The 26,037-nt window shown below is 42.5% G+C and overlaps 1 protein-coding gene across 2 annotated transcripts in view; it reads right to left on the bottom strand.

Moving 5' to 3' along the window:
- Window positions 1–26,037, bottom strand: part of slc25a27 (solute carrier family 25 member 27) — a 43,927-nt gene that overhangs the window by 3,200 nt on the left and 14,690 nt on the right. For both annotated transcript variants that reach the window (XM_070885211.1, XM_070885212.1), the window contains exons 5-7: window positions 15,549–15,671; window positions 13,509–13,621; window positions 4,148–4,232 (exon numbers count right to left, since the gene is read on the bottom strand). In XM_070885211.1, coding sequence (XP_070741312.1) covers window positions 4,148–4,232; window positions 13,509–13,621; window positions 15,549–15,671 — 321 coding nt within the window. The remainder of the gene's footprint in view (window positions 1–4,147; window positions 4,233–13,508; window positions 13,622–15,548; window positions 15,672–26,037) is intronic.

Raw genomic sequence — 26,037 nt, 5'->3', positions numbered from 1 at the left:
TTAAAACACACACAAACATTGTAAAATAAAATTTAAAAAACACATTTTATTGTTAAAAACCCTCCCCACTACGGTAAGTTTATTTTAAACCATAATTAATTTTTTTAAAATACATAAATAACTAATTTAAATTAATAAAAATATGTTGTGCATTTTTCTATCTTTTATTATTGGTTATGAGTGTTTTGGGGGCTGTTTCTCATTCACAATAATGGGAATTCCAACTTATGGAGTTCCCATTATTATGAATGAGAATATACTATACCTGATTGGCTGCTCAGAGCCATGTCAGTCCTGCGCACGTCCCGACGTGCACACGCTGCAACACGCAGTCAGGGGAGGCCTCAGGACCGGGATCTCGCGTGGGCGCAGCAGCTTTGGGTAGGTGCGCTTCTTTTTTTCTAGAATCCAATCAAACGCCCGCGGGAAGGAGAAACCGGGATTGACTCCCAAGTCTCAGCCTACACTGTTTTTGAATCAGCTACAAGGAGGTGTGCAACAGCAGCACAGGGAAAGCTCTCCATTTTTACCCTCCTTGCCCTGCACTGCAGAAGCTTCTGTTTCCACTTGCCACCTCCCTGTAGTAATGCTGCTTTGAACAGTTACTCATTGGAGTGGGATATCTGAATCTCCATTTGACCAGCACATTAGAGCGTGTTAGTGCATAAACGTGTGGTACCATGGTATCCCACTGCTGATTTTTGAACCATCCTGAAGTTTACTGGTAGATGTGTGCGCATTGGGATAGAGGAGGAGAGAAGACAGAGATCTGTTGCTGTTCTTTATGATCTTTTAAATTGATATATGCCAGCTCACTTTTTAAACTGGTTAGGGAAGTTGTATTTGGTCTAAGAGACCTGCTATGAAATAAGCTAACTTTTAAATCCTGATTTATTTGGCTGAAGCTTCTTTCACAGTATAGAAAATTTGTTGTACAGCTTCCTTTTATTGGTTAGGGCTGCAAAACGTGAGTTGCTACGTGATTGAAATAACACAGAGCATGAAAACAAAGCTTGACGGGAATTACCGACCAACTCCTCTCTGGAGGGCCTATGGAGACAGATGGACAGATTTGTGTGTGGAGAATGCGTATTATTTGAAGAATGATTATCCTAAAGGCAGCTAATTTATCCATCTACATCTCACATCCTCCATACATAGGTACATATGAAAGTAGTGCAGATTTAGTAACACCAGCAATCTGATATTGTGTATGTTTAGTAAATGGATGAGGATTGCTCCATATGGAAGCCTTTCAGATGTTAGCAATTGAAACCTGATTGATGGATGCCCAGAAGGCAGACATTGATGGAATGAATCTTCACTGACCTCGTGTGGCTCTTCCCTGCAAGCTGGAAGCACTGTAGGACACATACAAACATCCATTTGGCAACCTGTCACTGGCTTGTTTTGGGCTCTCACACCATTGAAACCAATTACTATTGAGACGAAACAGTTTAGGGCTTAATGGTAAAAGTGGGATTTGTAAAGAGCAGGTACTCACTCCCCTAAGGCTTTTGTAACTTTTAAGCCACCCCATCACCTTTACGATTGCGTAAGTATCTGGTCATAGTCAAGTAAGGTCAAAGAGCATTTTCTGTTCAGAAAATGCAAGCGGGTGTACCTGATGCAATGAAAATTTAGCAAAGTTACTTGTCTAAAATTTCCCCATTGACAAAATATTTTTTACATTTTAAACTCATTCCTTTAATCCTTTTTAAGGGCTGCTGTGCTCAGATTTTTCTCATTACTGCTCTGATGACCCCTTACAGAATAAACCCCTTGCAAATTACCTCAAAATAAAATCTTGTTAGTTTTAAAATGGGGTGACCATTTCATTGAAGAGCAGTTTTTAATTTGAGAGGGGAAACTTTGTACTAGATCTGGTGGTGGAAGGTGGATATATTTCGCGTCACTGCTGGCAAGAGAAAACATGGTCACTGGATCCTCGGAGAAGGGAAACCGTGGCAGCAAAAATCCAACAGTAGCTGCAGTATGGTTAATGGTGTCACCAAGGAAGAAGTTCGAGCAAACAATAATGCTAACAGGTTGAGCAACTGTCTTTTTAGCTTTGCCAGAAGGATTCCCGACCGTTGAGAGATTACAATATGGGAAGGGAAATGGCATCAGAAATCTGAACAAATAAAAAGGTTAAAAGAGAAACGTATCTGCACGTTAAAGGAAAGGGCTAGTCTTTGTGGCGGTAATTGAGAAAACAATCAGGACTGGACCAAATGTGCAAGTCTTCTGATAATCATTCAAGATCAAATGAGCTACAATAAAACAAATAGGCCAATTTTAGAAATGTTTTGAGACGATCAAGAAACGGTACTATTACTTGGCTTGAGCCAAGAACCAGTACAGCTTCTCAGAGTGGCCCACATTAGGGCCCCAAGTTTCCACACGCGGCGAAAAAGGCGCCCCTCAGAGCTGGGCGCCTGTTTTTCGCGTCAAAAACGGCGCCTGAAAAAAAACGCCGTATTCTCGAGCTCCTTGCAGCTTGATGTCTGCTTGGCGTGGCGCACAGGGGGCGGAGCCTACCACTTGCGTCGATTTTGTAAGTAGGAGGGGGCGGGTACAATTTAAATGAGTTTTTTTGGTGCCGGCAACCCTGCGCGTGCGCGTTGGAGCGTTCGCGCACGCGCAGTCTGAAGTAAACATTGGCACTCGGCCATTTTTAAAAGTGCTGCAGAAAAAGTGAAAATTTGTTTATTGAACCCTTGCAAAGGCTTGCATTTTAATTTTCTTGATATTTCTGTGTGTGAGGGAGTGCTTTTAGCAGCACTGCTGAATAAATCACCTGCTGAATTAATGTTGGCTCTTTAACCAGTGTTACTGCAGCAACTGTGCATTTTAATTCAGCCTTTACAACTCGTTACCGTTTCAATCTCCACCACTCATTCTGTAATTAAAGATAGACTGTGATAAACAGGACACATGCACTTGTTTGAGACTATTCAAATTCTTTGTAGCTGTTCAATTTTTAAAAATTTTTAATAAAACCACATTGCCCTTCCATGATCAGCACTGAGGCTGCTTGCTGCTTCTTGCCCCTGCCGTCGGGACCGACGCCACACCGCTGCCTGAAAGGTTTGCCTGAAGCACTTTCACACAGGTAGGAACATGGTTTATTTAATCTTTTCTTTGCTTATAAATTTTTATTCAGGTTGGATTTATTTGTATAATATTTGTATAAGTATAACTAAGGATTTATTATAGAATTTAATGACTTCCCTTCCCCCCCACCTCTTTCCCTACGCCTAATTTGTAACCTGCGCCTGATTTTTTAATGTGTAGACAAAGTTTTTTCAAGCGTACAAAAATCTTCACTTGCTCCATTCTAAGTTAGTTTGGAGTACGTTTTCAATGTGGAAACTTTCAAATCAGGCGTCAGTGGCCGGACATGCCCCCTTTTGAAAAAAAAATTCTGTTCAAAAGTGAAACTGTTCTACCTGACGAGAACTGCAGAAAACTTAAATATGGAGAATTCCGATTTCTAAGATACTCCGTTCTCCACCAGTTGCTCCTAAAAATCAGGAGCAAATCATGTGGAAACTTGGGGCCTAGATTTCCAGTTCTGATGAAAGGTCATCGACCTGAAATGTTAACTCGGTTTCTCTCTCTACAGATGCTGCCTGACCTGTTGAGTATTTCCAACATTTTCTGTAGCAGTTTGCTTTTGTATTAGATTTCTAGTTGTACTTTGTATAAAGGTGAATAAAATGATGGGTCAATTTCTTGAACCGAAGGAAACTGGGAAAGGACTAAGTAAAAACTCCAGGAAAGTGGAGTTGAGGCCAAGATCAGATCAGCCATGATCTTATTGAATGGCGGAGCAGGCTTGAGGAGCCAAATGGCCTACTCCTGCTCCTATTTCTTTGGCTCATGTAACATACAAGAACCTAACAGATCAGAGAGTTCTCTGGAGCATCAATTGCCAAATTAAAGAGGGCTAGGCATTAGGATTTTCACAATGTCTATTTTTATCTCTTCCCAGTAGTTAACTATATATGATCATCAAACACGACGCCCAGTAGGAAAAATATACAGTTCTACAGCGTCATGATTCCAGATGTCTGAAAGGAACAAATATCTAGTTTATGTCAGCATAATTGAAATGAGAGATTATTGAGGAGAAAGTCTGTACCTTGATAAAGTGTGGCATAAACTGCTATCCTGCAGAGATGTGTTCCGCAGCAAAAAGTGTTTCACTGTATCGTAGGTAGTTAGATCTGAGAACAAGATCATCATTAAAGAGGTTAGCAAAATTAATGTAAGAAGCTACAGGAGAAAGAGAAGTACCTAATATGACATTTTGTAAGAAGACAGCCATCTATTTATTGTTTAATGGCATTGGCTTGAGAAAAATGTATCTACCACACCAATTCCAACTGCATACAAATACAGGTAGCAATTTCATAAACATCAAAATTCATTATTACATCACTTGTATGTGCCGTTACAACAAAAATGATGCAAGGCTGTGTTCTCTCTCCTGAAATAAGGAGTGCGATAAACATTTCTACTTTAAGAATTTTTTCTCCTTTCCTGAAGTGAAGCTGATGATGATGATTCATGCCGGGGTATGATTCCACTGTCATCAACGGTAATACTTTGTGTGGGCTTAGTCTGTGAATATTGGCACGTTATTCAATTGTGGGGTTATGATTGAAGCCCAATCCTGTCCTTCCCAATGTCTACATATACACTTTTCAATAGGAGTAACTACAAGAGTCAGAAGCAGAAACCCAGGCTCATTTTTCTTCTTTATCTGAATGCACGCAGCATTCGTAACAAGTTAGATGTGTTGACGGCACAAATAGATATAAATGGGTATGATCTGATAGCCATTACAGAGACATGGTTGAAAGGTGGCCAAGAATGGGAACTGAAAATTCAGGGATATTTGACAATTCAGAAGAATAGACAGAAAGGGGGGGTCGCTCTGTTAATACATGATGAGATCAGTGCAATTGAGAGAAATTATATTGGCTCAGAAGATCAAGATATAGAATCAGTTTGTGTGGAAATAAGAAATAAGAAGGGGACGAAGTCACTGGTGGGCATAGTCTATATGCCCCCTAACAGTAGCTACACTGTTGGAGAGAGTATAAATCAAGAACTAATGGAGGCTTGCAAGAAAGGTACGGCAATTTTAATCTTCATTTTGATTGGTCAAATCAAATTGGCCAAGATAGCCTTGAGTAAGAGTTCATAGAGTGTATACAGGATGGCTTCATAAGAACATAAGGAATAGGAGCAGGAGTAGGCCACCTGGCCCCTCGAGCCTGCTGCGTCATTTAATAAAATCATGGCTGATCTGATCATGACTCAATTCCACTTCCCGCCCGCTCCCCATAACCCTGTATTCCCTTATCGCTCAAAATTCTGTCTATCTCCGCCTTAAATATATTCAATGACCCAGCCTCCACACCTCTTTGGCACAGAGAATTCCATAGATTTACAATCCTCAGAAGAAATTCCTCCTCATCTCAGTTTTAAATGGGTGGCCCCTTATTCTGAGACTATGTCCCCTATGAGTGGGAATATCCTCTCTGCATCCACCTTGTCGAGCCCCCTCATTATCTTCTATGTTTCGATAAGATCACCTCTCATTCTTCTGAACTCCACGGAGTATAGGCCCAACTTACTCAACCTATCTTCATAAGTCAACCCCCTCATCTCCGGAATCAACCTAGTGAACCTTCTCTGAACAGCCTCCAATGCAAGTATATCCTAAGACCAAAACTCTGCGCAATACTCCACGTGTGGCCTCACCAATAACCTGTACAGTTGTAGCAGGACATCTCTGCTTTTATACTCTATCTCCCTTGCCAACATTCCATTTGCCTTCCTGATTATGTGCTGTACCTGCATACTAACCTTTTGTGTTTCATGCACAAGAACCCCCAGGTCTCTCTGTACTGCAGCACTTTGCAATTTTTCTCCATTTAAATTATAATTTGCTTTTCTGTTTTTTCTGCCAAAGTGAATAACCTCACATTTTCCCACATTATACTCCATCTGCCAAATTTTTGTTTCCTTGAACTGTACGTAGTAAACAGAGAGCAGGCTATCTTAGATCTGGAACTGTGTAATGAGACAGGATTAATAAATAAGAACGTAAGAAATAGGAACAGGAGCAGGCCATACGGCCCCTCGAGCCTGCTCCGCCATTCAATATGATCATGGCTGATCTGATCATGGACTCAGCTCCACTCCCCCTCCCGCTCCCAATAACCCCTTATCATTTAAGAAACTGTCTATTTCTGTCTTAAATTTATTCAATGTCCCAGCTTCCACAGCTCTCTGAGGCAGTGAATTCCACAGATTTACAACCCTCAGAAGAAATTTCTCCTCATCTCTGTTTTAAATGGGTGGCCCCTTATTCTAAGATCGTGCCCTCTAGTTCTAGTCTCCCCCATCAGTGGAAACATCCTCTCTGCATCCACCTTGTCAAGCCCCCTCATAATCTTATACGTTTTCATAAGATCACACCTCATTTTTTTGAATTCCAATGCGTGGAGGCCCAACCTACTCCATCTTTCCTCATAAGTCAACCCCCTCATCCCCAGAATCAACCTAGTGAACCTTCTCTGAACTGCCTCCAAAGCAAGTATATTCTTTTGTAAATATGGAAACCAAAACTGCACGCAATATTCCAGGTGTGGCCTTACCAATGCTTCATATAGCTGTAGTAAGACTACCCTGCTTTTATACTCCATCCCCATTGCAATAAAGGCCAAGATACCATTGGCCTTCCTCCTCACTTGCTGTAGCTGCATACTATCCTTTTGTGTTTCATGCACAAGTACCCCCAGGTCCCGCTGTACTGCGGCACTTTGCAATCTTTCTCCATTTAAATAATAACTTGCTCTTTGATTTTTTTTTGCCAAAGTGCATGACCTCACCCTTTCCAACATTATACTCCATCTGCCAAAGTTTTGCCCATTTTAGCCTGTCTATGTCCTTTTGCAGATTTTTTGTGTCCTCCTCACACATTGCTTTTCCTCCCATCTTTGTATCATCAGCAAACTTGGCCACGTTACACTCAGTCCCTTCTTCCAAGTCGTTAATATAGATTGTAAATAATTGGGGTTCCAGCACTGATCCCTGCGGCACCCCACTCGTTACCAAGGAACCATTTATCCCGACTCTCTGTTCTCTGTTAGTTAGCCAATCCTCTATCCATGCGAATATATTACCCCCAACCCTGTGAACTTTTATCTTGTGCAGTAACCTTTTATGTGGCACCTTGTCAAATGCCTTCTGGAAGTCCAAATACACCACATTCACCGATTCCCCTTTATCCACCCTGTTCATTACATCCTCAAAGAACTCCAGCAAATTTGTCAAACATGACTTCCCCTTCATAAATCCAGGCTGACTGACTCTGCTTGACCAAATTTTGCTTTTCCAAATGTCCTGTAACTGCTTCTTTAATAATGGACTCCAACATTTTCCCAACCACAGATGTTAGGCTAACTGGACTATAGTTTCCTGCTTTTAGTCTGCCTCCTTTTTTAAATAGGGGCATTACATTTGCAGTTTTCCAATCTGCTCAGAATCCAGGGAATTTTGGTAAATTACAACCAATGCATCCATAATCCCTGCCGCTACTTCTCTTAAGACCCTAGAATGCAAGCCATCAGGTCCAGGGGATTTATCTGCCTTTAGTCCCATTATCTTACTGAGTAGCACCTCCTTAGTGATTGTGATTGTGTTCCTCCCCCCCCCATAACCCCGAGACTATCCACTGTCGGAATATTGTTCGTGTCCTCGACTGTAAAGACTGATTCAAAATATTTGTTCAGAGTTTCTGCTATTTCCATGTTCCCCATTACTAATTCCCCAGTCTCGTCCTCTAAGGGACCAACATTTACTTTAGGCAATCTTTTTCTTTTTATATACCTATAGAAACTCTTGCTATCCATTTTTATATTTTGCGCTAGTTTACTTTCGTAGTCTATCTTCCCTTTCATAATCATTTTTTTAATCGTTCTTTGCTGGCTTTCTAAAGCTTCCCAGTTTTCTGTCCGCTCACTAGTTTTGGCCACTTTGTATGCCCTTGTTTTTAACTGGATACCATCCTTTATTTCTTTAGTTAGCCACGGATGGCTATCTTTTCTCTTACACCCTTTCCTCCTCAATGGAATATATTTTTCTTGAGAGTTGTGAAATATCTCCTTACATGTACACCACTATTCATCAACCGTCCTACATTTTAATCTATTTTCCCAGTCCACTTTAGCCAACTCTGCCCTCATACCTTCATAGTCTCCTTTATTTAAGCTTGGTACGCTGGTTAGAGATCCAACTTTCTCACCCTCCATATGAATTTGAAATTCAATGATGCTATGATCACTCATTCCGAGGAGATCCTTTACTCGGAGATTGTTTATTAAGCCTGTCTCATAGTAAAGGATCCTCCAGGAAAGAGTGATCATAACATGGTTGAATTTCAAAATCAGTTGGAGGGTGAGAAAGTTGGGTCTTATACCAGTGTCCTGATCTTAAATAAAGGCAATTACAAAAGGTATGAAGGCAAAGTTGGCTAAAGTGGAGTGGGAAAATAAATTAGAGTAAGACGGTTGATAAGCAGTGGCAGACATTTAAGGATATATTTCATATCTCTCAACAAAAATATATTCCAGTGAGAAGGAAAGACTTTAAGAGAAGGGAAAACCATCCATGGCTAACTAAGGAAGTAAAGGATGGTATCAAACTGAAAACAATGGCATACAAAGTAGCCAAGATTAGTGGGAGGCCAGAGGATTGAGAAATTTTTAAAAACCAGCAAAGGACTATAAAAATAATAGTGAGAGAAGATGGATTATGAGAGTAAACTAGCAAGAAATATAAAAACAGATAGAGCTTCCACAGGTATATAAAAAGGAAGAGAGTAGCTAAAGTAAACGTTGGCCCCTTAGAGGAGGAGACTGGGGAATTAGTAATGGGGAACAGGGAAATGGCAGAGACTTTGAACAAATATTTTGTATTGGTCTTCACGGTAGAAGACGCTAAAAACATTCCAATAAAAGATTTTCAAGGGGCTATAGAGGGGAATTTAAAACAATCACTATCATTAAAGAAAAAGTACTCGGTAAAATAACAGGACTAAAGGTGGATAAGTCCCTTGGGCCTGCATCCTAGGGACTTAAAAGGAATGGCTGCAGAGATAGTGGATGCATTGGTTGCAATCTACCAAAATACCCTGGATTTTGGAGAGGTCCCAGCGGATTGGAAAATCGCAAATGTAATGCCCCTATTTAAAAAAGGAGGCAGACAGAAAGCAGGAAACTATAGGCCAGTTAATCTAAACATCTGTCGTTGGGAAAATGTTGGAGTCCATTATTAAGGAATAGCAGGATATTTGGAAAAGCAGAATACAGTTAAGCAGAGCCAGCATGGTTTTATGAAAAGGAAATCATGTTTGACAAATTTACTGGAGTTCTTGGAGGATGTAACGAGCAGGGTGGATAAGGGGGAACCAGTAGTTGTGGTGTATTTGGATTTCCAGAAGGTGCCACATAAAAGGTTACTGCACAAGGTAAGAGCTCACGGGATTGGGGGTAATATATGAGCATGGAGAGAGGATTGTATAACTAATAGAAAACAGAGAGTCAGGATAAATGGGTAATTTTCCGGTTGGCAAACGGTAACTAGCGGGGTGCCACAGGGATCGGTGCTGGGACCTCAACTATTTACAATCTATATTAATGATTTAGATGAGGGGACTGTGTAATATAGACAAGTTTGCTGATGATACAAAGATGGGTGGGAAAGCAAGTTGTAAGGAGGACAAGGAGGACACAAAGAATCTGCAAAGGGATATAGACAGGCTAAGTGAGTTGGCAAACATTTGGCATATGGAGTATAATGTGGGAAAGTAAGAGGTTATCCACTTTGGCAGGAAAAATAAAAAAGCGAGATTATTATTTGAATGGAGAGAGATTACAAAATGCTGCAGTACAGAGGGACCTGGGGGTCCTTGCGCATGAAACAGAAAATGTTAGTATGCAGGTACAGCAAGAAATCAGGAAGGTAAAAAATCAGAAGTTGCAAGGGGGATAGAGTTTTAAAGCAGGGAAGTCCTGCTACAACTGTACAGGGTATTGGTGAGACCACACCTAGAGTACTGTGTACAGTTTTGGTCTCCTTATTTAAGAAGGGATATACTTGCCTTGGAGGCAGTTCAGAGAAGGATCACTAGGTTGATTCTGGAGATAAGGGGGTATGAAGAAATGTTGAGTAGGTTGGGCCGATATTCATTGGAGTTTAGAAGAATGAGTTGATCTTATTGAAACATACAAGAAACCGAGGGGGGCCGACAAGGTAGATGCAGAGAGGATGTTTCTACTTGTGGGGAAATCTAGAACTAGGGGGCATAGTTTAAGAATAAGGGGTCGCCCATTTAGAAATGAGATGAGGAAGAATTTCTTCTCGCTGAGGCTTGTAAATCTATGGAATTCTCTGCCCCAGAGAGCTGTGGAGGCTGGGTCATTGAATACATTTAAGGTGGAGATAGACAGATTTTTGAACGATAGGGGAGTGAAGGGTTATGTTCTTCAACCCATGTAAGTACTGTGGCCAATTGCTGCCACTGCAATCCCAGATTAGGTCAACTAACTAAGTACAGATGAGAGAACTCTCGACAATAGCAAAATACTGTGGATGCTCCAGAGAACTCTCTGATCTGTTTGGCTCATGTAACACATAGGAACATAAGAATTAGGAGTAGGCCATTTGGCCTCTCGAGCCTGCTTTAATAAGATCCTGACTGCTCTGATCTTGGCCTCAACTCCACTTTCCTGCCCGCTCCCCATAACCCTCGACTCCCATATCTTTCAAAAATCTGTCTCTCAGCCTAGAATATATGCAATGAACCAACCTCCACAGCTCTCTGGGGTAGAGAATTCCACAGATTTACAACTCTCTGAAGGAAGAAATTCCTATACATCTCCATCTTAAATGGTTAACCCCTTATTCTGAAACTATGCCTCCTAGTTCTAAATTCCTTCACGAGGGGAAACATTCTCTCTGCATCTACCCTGTCAATCCCCCTTAGAATCTTATATGTTCCAATAAGATCACTTCTCATTCTTCTAAACTCCAATGTGCATAGGCCCAACCTGCTCAATCTTTCCTTTATACGTCAGCCCCTTCATCTCACGAATTAACCGCGTGAACCTTCTCTGAACTGCCTCCAATGCAATTACAGGTATAAATCCGGAATCCTTGGGATCGAATCCGTTCCGGTTTTTGGTTTTTTCCCCCAGATTTCAGACAAGAAAATCAAGAGTGTGAAATCCAGAATCCTTGACCATGCCGGGATTTGAGCGCCGAGGTCCGAAATCCGGCAAATCCCCAAATCCGACACGGATTCGGTCAAGGATTCTGGATTTCAGACTTGATTTTCTAGTCTCAAATCCGGAATCTTTGACCAAATCCATGCCGGATTTGGGGTTTTGCCTCAAAAATGTCCGGTTTTCAGAGTTCCGGATTCGGGACGTTGCACCTGTATATTCCTCCTTAAATAAGGCCCACACTATGTAGTTCCCCACCGAGGCATCTGAGGAGATTGATTCCCATGAGGTCAGTCAACACTTTGTAGTGATCCATCATAATAAAATGCCATTGACAGGAGAAACTGAATGATTGGCAATTTTATTCAATGGAGACAGCAAAAAGTTTATCATAGTTTTACCTCAAACCATCAGCTCAACTGAAGTTGTATTGCCAACAATTAAAAGTTTTTAATACATCCCCTATCACTTAAAGTTCTGAACTGGACCCTTTACCCTTAAAATAGAAACAGAAAGTGGAAATTCTTTGCTTCTTATCCCACTTCCTTAATTTTGTCATGTATGGTCATACTTCAATGCAACATAAACCTACTGTTTCTCCCATTGGAAGGTTAAGCATCCTCTTAAAAGCCTGTTGGATAACATCTGCTGCCAGATAGCACAACAAGCCCAAGAGACTTTATCTGCTGTGCATTGGTCTATATTCTGGTTACAAAGCACTCTTAACAGAATAACGTTATAACATTTCTAGCTCCTGATAAACGGGATCCTGCAACATCTTTCGGATTTGAATTCCGAATGCAAGTTCTAATATATAAATTAATAACTTATTTTGAAATATATCCTTGTTGCAGAGATCCAGCAGGAATGAAACACTTCTGAAAGTTCACTACACAACTAATACTCCCATTTCTGCTGTCTCCAAACAGAAACAAGATTAAAGGAACATTTTGAACTATTAGAACATTTTGATACTGTGATATCAATTACACAAATTAAGGTTGTATTCCCTTGAATTTAGACGGTCAAGGGGTGATTTGATTGAAGTTTTCAAGATATTAAGGGTAACAGATAGAGTAGATAGAGAAAAACTATTTCTGCTGGTTGGAGAGTCTAGGACTAGGGGGCATAGTCTAAAAATTAGAGCCAGACTTTTCAGGAGTGAAATTAGGAAACACAAAGGGTGGTAGAAGTTTGGAACTCTCTTCCGCAAACTGCAATTGATGCTAGGTCAATTGTTAATTTTCAATCTGAGATTGATAGATTTTTGTTAGTCAAAGGTATTAAGGGATAATGGGCCAAAGTTGGGTGCATGGAGTTAGGTCGCAGATCAGCCATGATCTCATTGAATGGCGGAACAGGCTCAAGGGGCTAAATGGCCTAATCCTGTTCCTATGTTCCTACCAAATGAGCCTGCTCCAAATTCCCGAGTAGTCTGAACATGGTTTGGTTTCAAAATGGACGCAAATCAAATCTACTTTTGGAGAATGTGGTATTAAGTAACTGCACATAAAGTTATGATTCGGCATCAAATGTTGCAACGTGATTCTGGCAGATCAGGGCAGCCGTTTTCTTCACATCTAACCAAGGATTCCATTGTAGCATAACATTCCACCTAGCAACTCCATTGAGATCTGACAAAACTCTATTTCACACATGTTGCAGCAGGTCAAGTTAAAATCAGTCTTGCTTGGATGAAAAGTGTGAACCAACTCAGCTACAAGCTTACACAAAGTGCCATCACTTTACAAATTGCACTCTGCCAGCTGTGTGTTGTGCAGTTCCTTTGTTCTACTGAAGATATTAGACAAGAGGTTGATTTTAACTAGCCAAACCAAAGAGCCTTACCAGGTTGTTCTATATAAACATGCATAAGTAATCCAAAATTATATTGGAACATGCAACATAACAATTTATCTGGAAACACAAATTTGTGTTAAACCAAAAAGTCTGCAAAGTATCAGCATTGACACCTGTGGAATTTGCACAAAATCATCACCTAGAAATCTGTTCTTTGGATTCAATGTTAATCATCAATTGTTTAATTAGCATTTTAATTAACATATGGGATTTCTGGCTTGACCCTTAGCACATCTATTTCTACACTTGCAGATTTCATCAACATCAACTTTAAAAGTTGTCTTTAGGTTTCATGCAGTCTATTCTAATACTAAAAAAAAAGCAAATGTATTTTTAAATTACCTCCTAGGCTCACTATCGCAGCTCTTTGTACATTTGGTACCCATCCAGCCCACAATCCTCGGATTCCACCTTCAGACAGAATTTTCACAAAAGCATGGTAGACTCCACGGACTCTGAAAACAAGATTATATATCACTGAGGTCTGAACACTCAAGTACAGCAGCAGAAAACAACAAACCCAAGATCTAAGATGAGACACTGAAGTACTTCAAATTGAACTATTCTGATGCCCACAAGTTCTTCTCTGCACATATAGCTCAAATATCCTGTCCTACTGGGACCAAATCTAATCCCTTCATTATTTTAAAGACTTCAAACATAGTCTGATTTTCCACAGCAAAGAGACTCAATTCCTCAAGCCTATCCTGATAACTAAAGGCTCTTAAAACAGGTATCAATTGAGCAGCAGTCATCGGGATCTTTTCCAGTGTCTTGATATCCTCTGCTATGTAACAGGACCAAAACATAATACAGTATTCTAGGTTACGTAGAAGGTAGGAATTAAATCACACAGATTTATGCAAGACAGAGATCTCCATGTCTCACTCAGATGCACAGACTTAGATGTATGAACATATACAATCTGTAACAAAGGCACTGCCAGTTTTGAGTTTAGCTGACTTGAAAGTGAGTATTTGCTTAAGACAACAACAAAAGATGTGTTTTATTATTTCTATTGAGCGACATAGGAAATTAATGTATCTCACTGCAAAAACTGTATTCTGTATTTTCATGTATTCATGTATTTTAAGTAAAATAAACCAGTTTGTTAGCTTACAAACATGCTTCATCTTGCTAGAGCGCTTTTCAGTCCACCTTCTGTAAAGACAGGTTAATGCATGTGCATGTGTAAGATTCTAGTAGGCAGTTCTGTTACGATTCCCAGATCATGCAATTTTGTTAACTATAGCATGTCCTGATAACTCATGGCTATCCTGATAACTAAAGGTAGTCAAGGTCTATTCTGGACTATAAGGGACATGGATCTACTATTGAGAGTGATATTGAACCAGAGAGAATATCTAATGCAAAAACATAAAATGTATAACACAATTAAGTTGGATTCAATTTTGTTTTGATGTATGAAAAGCAGTAGTTCCTAGGATTTAATTTAAAAAATATTATTTGACATAATTATGGAAGCTTTACACTTACATGGTAGCAAATCTACGTGCAAGTTCACTACATTTCGGTTTGAAGAAAATGGCTGCTGAGCTTTCAACAGATTACGCTCTGCATCTGCTATTTTTATTTTATAGCCTACAATGACACAAGGCTAGTTTAATCTAACAAGTATTTAGCGATTTTCTTCATTTAAAGAAATTTTTCTAAGTATGAATAAGACATCCAGTTAAAACAGTGTTCCCACCCTCATACAAAAGGAGGAGGCTCGTAGGAACAGTTAATCAATCCCATCCCACAATTGATGTTAAAGTCATTGTGCAATCAGCCAGTATATGGAACACTAAGTGGAATGCTCTGCTAGTGACAAAGCCCAGTAGTATCAAATATCAAGACTGAGGCCTGGATTGTGAAGCACCACTGTTTTGCCTATATACTACCTTGGAGCATTAAATTATGAGGATAGGTTTCATACCCAAGTATAAAAGATTGATGGGTGATCTCATCGAGGTGTTTAAAATGTTAAAAGGATTCAATAGGGCAGATACAGGGAAATGATTTTCTCTGGTGTCAAGAACAAGGGGACATAATTTTAAAATTAGAGCTAAACTATTTCGAAGGGAAATCAGGAAGCACTTTTTCACACCAGGTGAAGTAGAAATCTAGAATTCTCTTCTCCAAAAGGCTGTGGATGCTGGGTCAATTGGAGCTTTCCAGACTATGATTGATAGATTTTTTGTTAGGTTAGGGCATCAATGGATATGGAGTTAAGGATGTTGAATGAAGTTGAGGTTCAGACCAGCCGTGATCTAACTGCATGGCAGAGCAGGCTCGAGGGGCTGCATGGCCTACTCCTGTTCTTATGCCCCTAACTATAGGACAACATATTTGGTTAAATTTATTTTCCAAAATTCACACCTTGGTGCTTTTCCTTCAAGCCTTCTTTTTCCTTCCATCTGCATCTGGACTTTCACCAGATCAGCTGGGCTGGCAACAAACTGACCAAAGGCACCAGACAGCATTCCTCCCAATACAGATTTCCTGCCCAGAAATAGATATAAATAAAACATAAAGTTTACATTTAATGGTCTTATAAAATCTTTTAATTATTTTTAATTTATACCTCTCCCATGAGGATCTTGCTTTCTTCCTTCATCACTAGGCTGCAATTTTCCACTATCCCAAAAGACATCAACAATCAATTAAGCAGATGCATGCTTGCTGCAGAGTGGAATACATAGCTTTTGGATCTGAATTTAAATGCCCCAACCACCAAAATAATGAGACTCCACTGCCATGGTCCAGCTGAAAAGTGACAGAACTCACTGTAACAGAGACCACCAGCCAGCCCTAGCAAATAAATTGGTCAGCTTTGCATCGACTAGCTTAGTATGGCCCCAACCTGCCGCTGATGGTCTCTCGCAGGTCGGGGCCGCCACTCCGTCCATGGCCGCCACTCCGTCCATGGCCGCCACTCCGTCCATGGCCTCGACCTGCCGCTGAGCCGGTCCGGGAGGGCGATGGCTGTGAAGAGGGTGACTGGATTGGATGTCACCAAAATCCAGGTCGCTGATGGGAGCGTAGGCAGGTACAGCAGGAGCGGCGAGGTCGAAGCGAAGGAGCGGTGAGAGATTGCAGTGCGATGTTATCGGGGCCCGGGAGAGGCGTGAGTTCAGGGCCCAGAAAAGGCGAGGGCCCTGGGGCAGCACAGGCCAGCCCACAATGCGATATGTGTGCGCGTACTAGGTCCGTGCAGCAGAGCTGGTCTCCAGTCGTCTTGGGTAATCCTTGCCACTGGACCAAGACCTAGCTCTGTCAAGCCCGTGTGGTGGCTGGTGTGCAACGACCATCACACGTCCAAAAAATCCACGCACAGGCATCTTCCACCCTTCAAGATTTAGTTCGGGACCTGGAATTTTAGGTCCTTCATTGAAACACTTGTGAACTTTTTGACATGGAAGCAAGTCATCCTCAATTCGAGGGACTGCCTAGGATGTTGATAGGAAACACGGCAGACAATATGTGCAGTGCAAGGTCCCACATGCAGCAAGGTATTAATGACCAGATTTATAAGTTTAGCTGAGACAGACAAAGTTAATTTTAATATCTCCAATTGAAATGGAATGCTTTATTTTTGTATAATAACAAGAAGAGCAGGCAGTTCACCTCCACTTGAGGCGGGCACATTTTAACTGATGGTCCCGAGTCACATGGTATGGGACAAATGATCCAGTACTTGCATTATTGGACTAAGTTACAGTTATTATTTATTTGAAACCTTTCTTCTCCTTCCCGCACCCCACTATATTTATTTTTCTTATTGATGTGTCTACATTATATTCACTTTTAGGATTAAAAAAAAATAAAGTTGCTAAGCTTTAAGTAGTGTTTCTTGGGTTGGTACCCAGCTTATTATTTTGAAAATCTCGGGTAATGCGCACTTCTTGATGGGGGACATGGCAAGCGGTAATGTGGAAGGCCTGGCTTGGGCCTCTTCAGAGGCTTATCTGGGGATTGGAGTGGGAGTGGCAGTTGATTATGTCAATAGGCGCGGGGTCTGGGCATGTTGTCTTATTGCAGCAGCTAACTCCGACATTCCCTCCCTCATGTGCCCTGACAGTGTCTCAACTACCTCCAAGATTCCCTCCCTCATGCTCGCCAACAGTGTATCAGCTACCTGTGACATGCCCTCCCTCATGTTGAGCAACAGTGTGTCAACTACCTGCAACATTCCCTCCCTCGTGTTCACTGACAGCGCATCAGCGACATTCCCTCTGTCATGTGCACCTACATTGTTTCAGCTAACTGAGATATTCCCTCCCTCATGTTCCCAGACAGTGTTCCCGTTTCTCGTGTGTTGTTACTTCTCCCGACAGTCCCAATACCTCATCACCCACCCCACCAGGAGTGATCGGGTAAGGTCAGTGCTCTCCGCACTCATTGCCAACATCTGAACCACATCTGTTGGATCCCGCACCTCTCCTTCTCCTCACCCTGGGTGTGGCTCGCTGCATCCCGCTGGGACCCACAGCCTGGGACAGTGGGGCCCAGGGTCTGCATCGCTGCACCCCACAGGCACCCGCAGTCTTGGACGGTGGGAAACCATGGAATGTCCCACCAACACTCAAACCACTCAGGGAAACATAGAAACATAGAAAATTGGTGCAGGAGTAGGCTATTCGGCCCTTCGAGCCTGCACCGCCATTCAATGAGTTCATGGCTGAACATGCAACTTCAGTACCCCATTCCTGCTTTCTCGTCATATCCCTTGATTCCCCTAGTAGTAAGGACTACATCTAACTCTTTTTTGAATATATTTAGTGAACTGGCCTCAACAACTTTCTGTGGGAGAGAATTCCACAGGTTCACCACTCTCTGGGTGACGAAGTTTCTTCTCATAAGAACATAAGAATTAGGAACAGGAGTAGGCCTTCGAGCCCCTCGAGCCTGCTCCGCCATTCAACAAGATCATGGCTGATCTGGCCGTGGACTCAGCTCCACTTACCCGCCCGCTCCCCGTAACCCTTAATTCCCTTAAAAATCTATCCATCTGTGATTTGAATACATTCAATGAGCTAGCCTCAACTGCTTCCTTGGGCAGAGAATTCCACAGATTCACAACCCTCTGGGAGAAGAAATTCCTTCTCAACTCGGTTTTAAATTGGCTCCTCCGTATTTTGAGACTGTGCCCTCTAGTTCTAGTCTCCCCGACCAATGGAAACAACCTCTCTGCCTCTATCTTGTTTATCCCTTTCATTATTTTAAATGTTTCTATAAGATAACCCCTCATCCTTCTGAACTCCAACGAGTAAAGACCTAGTCTACTTAATCGATCATCATAAGGTAACCCCCTCATCTCCGGAATCAGCCTAGTGAATCGTCTCTGTACCCCCTCCAAAGCTAGTCTATCCTTAAGTAAGGTGACTAAAACTGCACGCAGTACTCCAGGTGCGGCCTCACCAATACCCTATACAGTTGCAGCAGAACCTCCCTGCTTTTGTACTCCATCCCTCTCGCAATGAAGGCCAACATTCCAATAGCCTTCCTGATTACCTGCTGCACCTGCAAACTAACTTTTTGGGATTCATGCACAAGGACCCCCAGGTCCCTCTGCACCGCAGCATGTTGTAATTTCTCCCCATTCAAATAATATTCCCTTTTACTGTTTTTTTTCCAAGGTGGATGACCTCACATTTTCCGACATTGTATTCCATCTGCCAAATCTTAGCCCATTCGCTTAACCTATTTAAATCTCTTTGCAGCCTCTCTGTGTCCTCTACACAACACGCTTTCCCACTAATCTTTGTGTCATCTGCAAATTTTGTGACACTACACTCTGTCCCCTCTTCCAGGTCATCTATGAATATTGTAAACAGTTGTGGTCCCAGCACCAATCCCTGTGGCACACCACTAACCACCGAATTTCCAACCCGAAAAGGACCCATTTATCCCGACTCTCTGCTTTCTGTTAGCCAGCCAATTCTCGATCCATGCTAATACATTTCCTCTGACTCCGCGTACCTTTATCTTCTGCAGTAACCTTTTGTGTGGCACCTTATCGAATGTCTTTTGGAAATCTAAATACACCACATCCATCAGTACACCTCTATCCACCATGCTCATTATATCCTCAAAGAATTCCAGTGAATTAGTAAAACATGATTTCCCCTTCATGAATCCATGTTGCGTCTGCTTGATTGCACTATTCCTATCAAGATGTCCCACTATTTCTTCCTTAATGATAGCTTCAAGCATTTTCCCCACAACAGATGTTAAACTGACCGGCCGATAGTTACCTGCTTTTTGTCTGCCCCCTTTTTTAAACAGAGGCGTTACATTAGCTGCTTTCCAATCTGCTGGTACCTCCCCACAGAGTCGAGAGAATTTTTGTAGATTATAACGAATGCATCTGCTATAACTTCCGCCATCTCTTTTAATACCCTGGGATGCATTTCATCAGGACCAGGGGACTTGTCTACCTCGAGTCCCACTAGCCTGTCCAGCACTACCCCCCTAGTGTTAGTGATTATCTCAAGGTCCTCATAGAAACATATAAAATTCTGACGGGGTTAGACAGGTTAGATGCAGGAAGAATGTTCCCAATGTTGGGGAAGTCCAGAACCAGGGGTCACAGTCTAAGGATAAGGGGTAAGCCATTTAGGACCGAGATGCGGAGGAACTTCTTCACCCAGAGAGTGGTGAACCTGTGGAATTCTCTACCACAGAAAGTTGTTGAGGCCAATTCACTAAATATATTTAAAAAGGAGTTAGATGAGGTCCTTACTGCTAGGGGGATCAAGGGGTATGGCGAGAAAGCAGGAATGGGGTACTGAAGTTGAATGTTCAGCCATGAACTCATTGAATGGCGGTGCAGGCTAGAAGGGCCGAATGGCCTACTCCTGCACCTATTTTCTATGTTTCTATGTTTCTATGTTCCCACATTCCCGTGACCAGCAATTTTTGGCATGGTTTTTGTGTCTTTCACTGTGAAGACTGAAGCAAAATAATTGTTTAAGGTCTCAGCCATTTCCACATTTCCCATAATTAAATCCCCCTTCTCATCTTCTAAGGGACCAACATTTACTTTAGTCACTCTTTCCCGTTTTATATATCGGTAAAAGCTTTTACTATCTGTTTTTATGTTTTGTGCAAGTTTACTTTCGTAATCTATCTTTCCTTTCTTTATTGCTTTCTTAGTCATTCTTTGCTGTTGTTTAAAATTTTCCCAATCTTCTAGTTTCCCACTAACCTTGGCCACCTTATACGCATTGGTTTTTAATTTGATACTCTCCTTTATTTCCTTGGTTATCCACGGCTGGTTATCCCTTCTCTTACCGCCCTTCTTTTTCACTGGAATATATTTTTGTTGAGCACTATGAAAGAGCTCCTTAAAAGTCCTCCACTGTTCCTCAATTGTGCCACCGTTTAGTCTGTGTTTCCAGTCAACTTTAGCCAACTTTGCCCTCATCCCACTGTAGTCCCCTTTGTTTAAGCATAGTACGCTCGTTTGATACACTACTTCCTCACCCTCAATCTGTATTACAAATTCAACCATACTGTGATCACTCATTCCGAGAGGATCTTTTACTAGGAGATCGTTTATTATTCCTGTCTCATTACACAGGACCAGATCTAAGATAGCTTGCTCCCTTGTAGTTTCTGTAACATAATGTTCGAAGAAACAATCCCGTATACATTCTATGAATTCCTCAAGGCTACCCCGTGCGATTTGATTTGACCAATCGATATGTAGGTTAAAATCCCCCATGATTACTGCCGTTCCTTTTTCACATGCCTCCATTATTCCCTTGATTATTGCCCGCCCCACCGTGAAGTTATTATTTGGGGGCCTATAAACTACGCCCACCAGTGACTTTTTCCCCTTATTATCTCTAATCTCCACCCACAATGATTCAACATTTTGTTCATTAGAGCCAATATCGTCTCTCACAACTGCCCTGATATCATCCTTTGTTAACAGAGCTACTCCACCTCCTTTCCCTTCTTGTCTATCTTTCCGAATTGTCAGATACCCCTGTATGTTTAATTCCCAGTCTTGGCCACCCTGCAACCACGTTTCTGTAATGGCCACCAAATCATACCCATTTGTAATGATTTGTGCCGTCAACTCATTTACTTTATTTCGAATGCTGCATGCGTTTAGGTAGAGTGTTTTAATACTAGTTTTTAAACCATGATTTTTAGTTTTGACCCCTCCTGCAGCCCCTTTATATTCATACATATTGTCCCTTCCGATCACCTTGTGGTTTACACTTACCCCAGTGCTACTCTGCTCTGTTGCCTTCTGCCTTTTGCATTCTTTCTTGGGTCCTGTTCATCTGAGCTCTCACACTCTAACTAGCTCAGAGCCCTCTCCTGGGTTAGGAATACTCCTTGCATTGAGGCACCGAACTTTCATGCTTGCCTTTTTATTACACTTTGACCCTTTAGAATTTTGCTGTACAGTGGCCCTTTTTGTTTTTTGCCTTGGGTTTCTCTGCCATCCACTTTTACTCATCTCCTTGCTGTCTTTTGCTTTTGTCTCCATTTTGTTTCCCTCTGTCTCCCTGCACTGGTTCCCATCCCCCTACCATATTAGTTAAACTCCTCCCCAATAGCACAAGCAAACACTCCCCCTAGGACATTGGTTCCGGTCTTGCCCAGGTGCAGACCGTCCGGTTTGTACTGGTCCCACCTCCCCGAGAACCGGTTCCAATGCCTCAGGAATTTGAATTGCTGCACCACTGCTCAAACCACGTATTCATCTGAGCTATCCTGCGATTCCTACTCTGACTAGCTCGTGGCACTGGTAGCAGTCCCGAGATTACTCATCTCGGTCCTAAATGGCTTACCCCTTATCCTTAGACTGTGACCCCTGGTTCTCGATTTCCCCAACATTGGGAACATTCTTCCTGCATCTAACCTGTCTAAACCCGTCAGAATTTTAAACGTTTCTATGAGATCCCCTCTCATTCTTCTGAACTCCAGTGAATACAAGCCCAGTTGATCCAGTCTTTCTTGATATGTCAGTCCCGCCATCCCGGGAATCAGTATGGTGAACCTTCACTGCATTCCCTCAATAGCAAGAACGTCCTTCCTCAAGTTAGGAGACCAAAACTGTACACAATACTCCAGGTGTGGCCTCACCAAGGCCCTGTACAACTGTAGTAACACCTCCCTGTCCCTGCACTCAAATCCCCTCGCTATGAAGGCCAACATGCCATTTGATTTCTTAACCACCTGATGTACCTGCATGCCAACCTTCAATGACTGATGTATTATGACACCCAGGTCTTGTTGCACCTCCACTTTTCCTAATCTGTCACCATTCAGATAATAGTCTGTCTCTCTGTTTTTACCACCAAAGTGGAAAACCTCACATTTATCCACATTATACTTCATCTGCCATGCATTTGTCTACTCACCTAACCTATCCAAGTCACTCTGCAGCCTCATAGCATCCTCCTCGCAGCTCACACTGCCACCCAACTTAGTGTCATCCGCAAATTTGGAGATACTACATTTAATCCCCTCGTCTAAATCATTAATGTACAATGTAAACAGCTGGGGCCCCAGCACAGAACCTTGTGGTACCCCACTAGTCACTGCCTGCCATTCTGAAAAGTACCCATTTACTCCTACTCTTTGCTTCCTGTCTGACAACCAGTTCTCAATCCACGTCAGCACACTACCCCCAATCCCATGTGCTTTAACTTTGCACATTAATCTCTTGTGTGGGACCTTGTCGAAAACCTTCTGAAAGTCCACATCAACTGGTTCTCACTTGTCCACTCTACTGGAAACATCCTCAAAAAATTCCAGAAGATTTGTCAAGCATGATTTCCCTTTCACAAATCCATGCTGACTTGGACCTATCATGTCACCTCTTTCCAAATGCGCTGCTATGAAATCCTTAATAATTGATTCCATCATTTTACCCACTACCGATGTCAGGCTGACCGGTCTATAATTCCCTGTTTTCTCTCTCCCTCCTTTTTTAAAAAGTGGGGTTACATTGGCTACCCACCACTCCGTTGGAACTGATCCAGAGTCAATGGAATGTTGGAAAATGACTGTCAATGCATCCACTATTTCCAAGGCCACCTCCTTAAGTATTCTGGGATGCAGACCATCAGGCCCTGGGGATTTATCGGCCTTCAATCCCATCAACTTCCCCAACACAATTTCCCGACTAATAAGGATTTCCCTCAGTTCCTCCTTCTTATTAGACCCTCTGACCCCTTTTATATCTGGAAGATTGTTTGTATCCTCCTTAGTGAATACCGAACCAAAATACTTGTTCAATTGGTCTGCCATTTCTTTGTTCCCAGTTATGACTTCCCCTGATTCTGACTGCAGGGGACCTACGTTTGTCTTTACTAACCTTTTTCTCTTTACATATCTATAGAAGCTTTTGCAGTCCATTTTAATGTTCCCTGCAAGCTTCATCTCGTACTCTATTTTCCCTGCCCTAATCAAACCCTTTGTCCTCCTCTGCTGAGTCCTAAATTTCTCCCAGTCCCCGGGTTCGCTGCTATTTCTGGCCAATTTGTATGACACTTCCTTGGCTTTAATACTATCCCTGATTTCCCTTGATAGCCACGGTTGAGCCACCTTCCCTTTTTTATTTTTACGCCAGACAGGGATGTACAATTGTTGTAGTTCATCCATGCGGTCTCTAAATGTCTGCCATTGTCAACCCCTTAAGTATCATTCGCTAATCTATCCTAGCCAATTTACGCCTCATACCTTCAAAGTTAGCCTTCTTTAAGTTCTGGACCATGGTCTCTGAATTAACTGTTTCATTCTCCATCCTAATGTAGAATTCCACCATATTATGGTCACTCTTCCCCAAGGGGCCTCGCACAACGAGATTGCTAATTAATCCTCTCTCATTACACAACACCCAGTCTAAGATGGCCTCCCCCCTAGTTGATTCCTCGACATATTGGTCGAAAAAAACTATCCCTTATGCACTCCAGGAAATCCTCCTCCACCGTATTGTTTCCAGTTTGGTTAGCCCAATCTATATGTATATTAAAGTCACCCATGATAACTGCTGCATCTTTATTGCATGCACCCCTAATTTCCTGTTTGATGCCCTCCCCAACATCACTACTACTGTTTAGAGGTCTGTACACAACTCCCACTAGCGTTTTCTGGCCCTTGGTATTCCATAGCTCCACCCATACCGATTCCACATCATCCAAGCTAATGTCTTTCCTTACAATTGCATTAATTTCCTCTTTAACCAGCAACGCCACCCTGCCTCCTTTTCCTTTCTGTCTATGTTTCCTAAATGATGAATACCCTTGGATGTTGAGTTCCCAGCCTTGGTCACCCTGGAGCCATGTGTCCGTGATGCCAACCACATCGTATCTGTTAACTGCTATCTGCGCAGTTAATTCGTGCACCTTATTCCGAATACTCCTCGCATTGAGGCACAGAGCCTTCAGGCTTGCCTTTTTAACACACTTAGACCCTTTAGAATTTTGCTGCAAAGTGGCCCTTTTTGTTTTTTGCCTTGGATTTCTCTGCCCTCTACTTTTACTCATCTCTGTTCTGTCTTTTGCTTCTGTCTCCATTTTGTTTCCCTCTGTCTCCCTGCATTGGTTCCCAGCCCCCTGCCATATTAGTTTAATTCCTCCCCAACAGCACTAGCAAACACTCCTCCTAGGACATTGGTTCCGGTCCTGCCTAGGTGCAGACCGTCTGTTTTGTACTGGTTCCACCTCTCCCAGAACCGGTTCCAACGCCTCAGGAATTTGAATTCCTCCCTGCTGCACCACTGCTCAAGCCACGTATTCATCTGAGCTATCCTGCAATTCCTACTCTGACTAGCACATGGCACTGGTAGCAATCCCGAGATTACTACTTTTGAGGTCCTACTTTTTAATTTAGCTCCTAGCTCCTTAAATTAGTCTCGTAGGACCTTTTCCCGTTTTTTACCTTTATTGTTGGTACCAATGTGCACCACGACAACTGGCTGTCCACCCTCCCTTTTCAGAATGTCCTGCACCCACTCCGAGACATCCTTGACCCTTGCACCAGGGAGGCAACATACTATCCTGGAGTCTCGGTTGCGGCCGCAGAAACGCCTATCTATTCCCCGTACAATTGAATCCCCTATCACTATCGCTCTCCCATTCTTTTTCCTGCACTCCTGTGCAGCAGAGCCAGCCATGGTGTCATGAACTTGGCTGCTGCTGCTCCCCCCTGATGAGTCATCCCCCTCAACAGTTACTCAAAGTGGTGTATCTGTTTTGCAGGGGGATGACCGCAGCGGATCCCTGCACTACCTTCCTTGCACTGCTCTTCTTGTTGGTCTTCCATTCCCTATCTGGCTGTGGACCCTTTACCTGCGGTAAGACCAACTCACTGAACGTGCTATTCACGTCATTCTCAGCATTGTGGATGCTCCAGAGTGAATCCACCTTCAGCTTCAATTCCGCAATGCGTCCGTCAGGAGCTGGAGGCGGATACACTTCCCGCACACCGGAGGCGTCCCTGACTTCCCACATAGTACAGGAGGAGCATAACATGTGTCCGAGCTCTCCTGCCATGACTTAACCCTTAGATTAACTTAAATTGGCAACAGTGTTAAAAGTTATTCACTGATATAGAAGAGAAAAAAGAAAAACTACTTACCAATCACTTACCCCCTTGGCTGTGACATCACCTTTCTATTTCTTTCTAATTCTTTTTTGCCTTCTCCCTGCAGCTGCACAAGCACGCCTCAGCGACGCACCTCCCGACCTTTTTATAGGCCTCTTGCCGAACTCACGCTGCTCCCGACTCAGCGATGCACCTCCCGACCTCGCGGCCTTTTTATAGGCCTCTCGCCGAACTGACGCTGCTCCCGACTCAGCGACACATCTCCCGACCTTTTTATAGGCCTCTCACTGAA

Source organism: Pristiophorus japonicus, chromosome 7 (genome assembly GCF_044704955.1).
Source record: "Pristiophorus japonicus isolate sPriJap1 chromosome 7, sPriJap1.hap1, whole genome shotgun sequence".
Classification (NCBI taxonomy): Eukaryota; Metazoa; Chordata; class Chondrichthyes; family Pristiophoridae; genus Pristiophorus; species Pristiophorus japonicus.
This window is presented reverse-complemented; position numbering and strand designations above follow the sequence as displayed.